The 4,766-nt window shown below is 44.8% G+C and overlaps 1 protein-coding gene across 1 annotated transcript; it reads left to right on the plus strand.

Moving 5' to 3' along the window:
• Nucleotides 1-2,267: 2,267 nt before the first annotated feature.
• On the plus strand, nucleotides 2,268-3,101 carry LOC130110490 (heterogeneous nuclear ribonucleoprotein A0-like). Its single transcript, XM_056277602.1, has one exon. It carries the CDS (start codon nucleotides 2,268-2,270, stop codon nucleotides 3,099-3,101), a length of 834 nt encoding a protein of 277 aa, XP_056133577.1.
• Nucleotides 3,102-4,766: the final 1,665 nt, after the last annotated feature.

Below are 4,766 nucleotides of genomic sequence, written 5' to 3' on the forward strand. Positions count from 1 at the left end.
ATTGTGCTGGGATCGATTGGTGATGCCTGCGGGCTCTGGGTTGTTTGATCGGGTCTGCCTTTGATGCTGTGTCAGTCTAAATAAAGAATGCCACGGAGAGGTTGTGTCGAGCGACAGCGCTGTGTCCTGGAGTGATTTAAAAATACAATATTGAACCAAAAAAAAAAAGAACCACGCACAAAGGAATAATTCCTGGATTGTATTTACAACAATAGTGTTTTAAAATGCACATACTCCATTCACAAATTCTCTTCCCTGGTCAGAGAGGATTCTTTTGGGACAACCATGTCTATGGTTGAGCAAATATGGCATCCCAATTCAGCTGCTGATTTTGTCTGTAATGGGAAAGCCTCAACCCATTTTGAGAAGTAATCCGTGGCTGTTAGAATACACTGGAAGCCATCCACAGTTTTTGGGAGAGGTCCTGTCAAATCAATGCCAATGAGCTCCCAGACGGCAGACACCCATCAAGGTAAAACAAATATATTTTACATTTTCAACATTTCTTTACTAATATCTGTTGTATAATATCAAGATACCACTGTACACATTTGTACACTGTAATGGCTGTGCAGCAGTCAAAGGTTTTCCAACTCTCTGGCATTTATCACATTCCAAGACCTACAAGAAACTGGCTGTTAATATTCATACAGCTTTCACAACAGTTCAAAACACAAAAATAGCTCAAACACATACCCAGTTGTCAATATCAATGGACATGCCATGCCAGTAAAATCTGGAACACACTGCAGTGTGACTTTTCAGGATGCCTGAATGCCCCCCAGTTGGAGCGGAGTGAAATTCCCTGAAGAGTTTTCTTGCATCTTCTTTGGATTTAATGGCTCTTATGCTTCCATAGAAGAGCTGTCTTTCTGCAGTGAACAGACACTAGCTACATTTGAATGTATTTCAGATAGGATAGGCTACTCACCCTTTTGTATTAATTTGGAAGCGTACCTCCTACGATTTAATTTCTGGGACTTGTTATACCCAGATGGGTATGTTCCCAGAGAGAGAAAGTTATATACTTCTCTCCACCTTTTCTCCATAGCTATAGAGAGAGACAGGGGATAACTTTACAACACACAAGTATTTAGTATTGTTATAACACGATACATATCTCGTTATAAAAAGAAAAGAACTTACCAAAGAAATGGCTAAAAATAGCTGAGAATTACACGATTTCTGAGGGGTTGCTTTAACACTGCAAGCTTTTTTAATTTTCTATGAGATCACCAGGGACTGAAAGCACATGGACGATCCTCCTCACTCAATATTAGGGGGGGGGGGCAGCCCGGCCGGACCGTCACAGCAGGGACACGAACTTGGGTTTCCCCGCACCGCGGGTGACAACGTTAACCAGTCGACTAAAGGGTCCGATCCGTCAGCCAAGGCCTACCGAGCCTATTCATCCGTGATCGTTACATTACTGTATCTTTGTATGACAATTGTTATAGTTTTGCCACTACTACACGCAGTGCCGCGAATTTAGTCTGGTGTCAATCTAGCCTTCGGTAGAATAGGCCAGATGTCAAAAGGTGGACACCATCGGAGCGGTCACCATCCTATAAAAACACTAAATGGATACCGTAGACAGACAGAGTCGTCATAACCTGTCATAGAGAACGAATGAGGAAAGTTATTTCGCTCCTGAGCCTAAGTCTGAACTGAATGGGGTCAATGCGGGGTTATTATAAGTGCTTATAACGACAATAATCGACTCCAAACTGCTCACACGCACATCGCTAGATTCTGCAGGGTGAGACGAACCCAGTGACGTCTGTCTCGACATTTAGTCGATTGTACCAAAGGCTAGATCGAGCAGTGCTACTGTTGTGATCGCTAATAATGTTTTAAAAAAATGAAGCTGGAGTAACAAAGTTAGCATGACGGCTATGGCGAAAATAATAAAGATATGTTTTGCGTACATCTGTGGTGCGGATATGATTATATAGAAATAGAAAAAGTGGTTGCTTTGATTAATATGCATTGTATATTGATGTAATGGGCGAAGATCGGAATTTATGCTAGCTAACGTAGCTAACTCGAGCTGAGTAGCCAACGCGACAGGGTTGGGGGTCTATCAGCCAATGAAAACCCGTGGGGGCGCGGTTATGGCAGAAGTTGGTTGGGGGGAAGAAATGAAGCGCGTGGACAGAGCCCAAGAATGTGGGTCTGCGCATGCGCAGAGCTGCTAACGCGCGCCTATCGATCGGTAACATAACTTCGTTAGAACAGCGGCCATTTAGACCGTAGATTAAAAAGAGATGACTGGCCAACTTTGTAAACTTTTCGTCGGCAGACTGAACGTGAACACCGACGACGACGGGCTACGCAAACATTTCAAGCAGTTCGGCACTCTCACCGACTGCGTTGTCGTCGTGAACAAGCAGCTTCAGCAGTCCCGCTGTTTCGGCTTTGTAATTTACTCGACACCGGAGGAGGCCGACGCAGCAATGGCGGCTAGGCCACATATTGTCGACAGCAACACCGTCGAGCTGAAAAGAGCTGTGGCGAGGGAAGACGCCAACAGACCAGAAGTTTGCGCCCAAGTGAAGAAAATATTCGTCGGGGGACTGAAAAACGACATCGAAGAGGACAACTTGATCGAGTATTTTTCCCAGTTTGGCGAAATCGAGAAGTCCGAAGTTATTTCGGATAAGATAACTGGAAAGAAGAGGGGCTTCGGCTTTGTTCACTTTCTGGACAACGACTCGGCCGACAAGGCGGTCGTGTTGAAGTTCCACAACGTCAAGGGACACAAAGTCGAGGTGAAGAAAGCCCTTACCAAGCTGGAGATGGAGTCAGCCGACAGGGTTGGCATGATGAGGGGAGGGGGGGTGAGAGGTATGAGGGGTCAAAATGGCTCCTGCTGTGGGGGCTACGGCGGTGGTTACGGCGGGGTCTACGGAGGCCAGATGGGAGGTTACGGCGGCGGGAACGGATATCACTATCACTGTTTTGGTAACGGCTACTGTCAGCACTTATATGATTATGGTCTGATGAAAGACCTCGCTCCAGGCTACGGTGCCCAGAGAAGCGCTCCTCCATACGCCGGCGGAGGTGGCTACCAGAGAGGGGCCTATGGCGGCGGATATTAAACGCCTCTCACCACGACAGACTATTCGCAAGGAAAAATCTCCCCCACACACACCCTCAACCACACCTTCCAGAATCGAAAGATAATCTGAAAATCATTACATGAGGGCATCTGCTGTGTATTCCTACCAAGGCAAAAGTGCGGACACTAAACCCCCATAATCTATACTAAGACCCCCAATAACCCAAACGGGTAGGAAGATCCCTCCCCCGAAAGCCCGATCTACGCGAGCTAGCAGCTGTTGTCCTAGGACATGTTGAATTAAAGAATACAGTGAACCCAATTTATGTTCACGTCGTGGGCGTGTAGCTGTCGTTTATAAAGTTGGCTATTTTTTTCCCCAGTCGATTTTTTTGGAAACTTGTACAACTGTATTTCGCCATTTTTTTTGTTGTAAAATATTATTTATTTGTCTCATACGTTTTTAATAAACTAGACCGTTATTTCTGAAGTGATAAGTAGTGTTGCCTATGTATGGGGAAAGAAGACGCATGTGCATTGGATTTAAGTTACTTAGTGCTGCCACACTGATTTGTATAACCATACACTGCTTATAGCCTTTAACTCATTTAGTTGAGGCGGGAAAATGGCGCTGCAGGATTCGGGCAGTCCCCATGATCCTGCTCCACGTGTTGTGTAATGACTTCAGAAAACTCACGCCACACTTGACAGTGTACCGTTTATCATCGGTCTAAATAGTGTTCCCTTTTCCATTTATTTGCAGAAATATATCATGTATATTGTATACTTTCATGTTTGAGATGAAAACTTAAATGACTACTGTCACTATGGTATGCATATGTGCACTCTTAAGAACTGCTGGGTTAAAAATAACCCAAATTGGGGTTATTTTGGTAACCCGGTGCTGGGTCAAAAAGGGGCCTACCCAGCACTGCATCAACTGGGTTGGGTTATCGGGTTGACCCAGCATGTTGGGTTTTATTTTCTACCCAAAAAATGGGTAAAAATGACTACATCGTTGAGTTAAAGCTACCAAAAAGTGGGTTGAGAAATATAACCCAAATTATGGGTTATCAGTATCACTTGGGTTTAAATTAATTTTATCCATCCATCCATTTTATGAACCGCTTATCCTGCTCTCAGGGTCGCGGGGATGCTGGAGCCTATCCCAGCAGTCATTTGCAGGCAGGCGGGGAGACACCCTTGACAGGCCGCCAGGCCATCACACAGGGCCCACACACACACACACAGGGCCCACACACACACACACACACACACACATTCATACCTAGGGACAATTTAGTACGGCCGATTCACCTGACCTACGTGTCTTTGGACTGTGGGAGGAAACCGGAGCCACCGGTGGAAACCCGCACAGACACGGGGAGAACATGCAAACTCCATACAAAAGACGACCCCCAAGGTTGGACTGCCCCGGGGCTCGAACCCAGGACCACATTGCCGCCTAAATTAATTTTATTTCAGTCTAAATTAAATTATGAAATGATGAAACCGTGAAACAAGCACATAATGTCCCAGACATTCTTTTTTGCTACAAGCAAATCCAATATTTAATTGAACATTATTAATAAAATGATAAAAATGTAAAATTGTAACCTGTGAAACATGAATTCATGTTCCTCATACCAAACCTTCTCTTGGCAAACGGTAAACGGTTACAGTAGTAAAAAAAGTATTTTTTTAT

Source organism: Lampris incognitus, chromosome 3, assembly GCF_029633865.1.
Source record: "Lampris incognitus isolate fLamInc1 chromosome 3, fLamInc1.hap2, whole genome shotgun sequence".
Taxonomy (NCBI): Eukaryota; Metazoa; Chordata; class Actinopteri; order Lampriformes; family Lampridae; genus Lampris; species Lampris incognitus.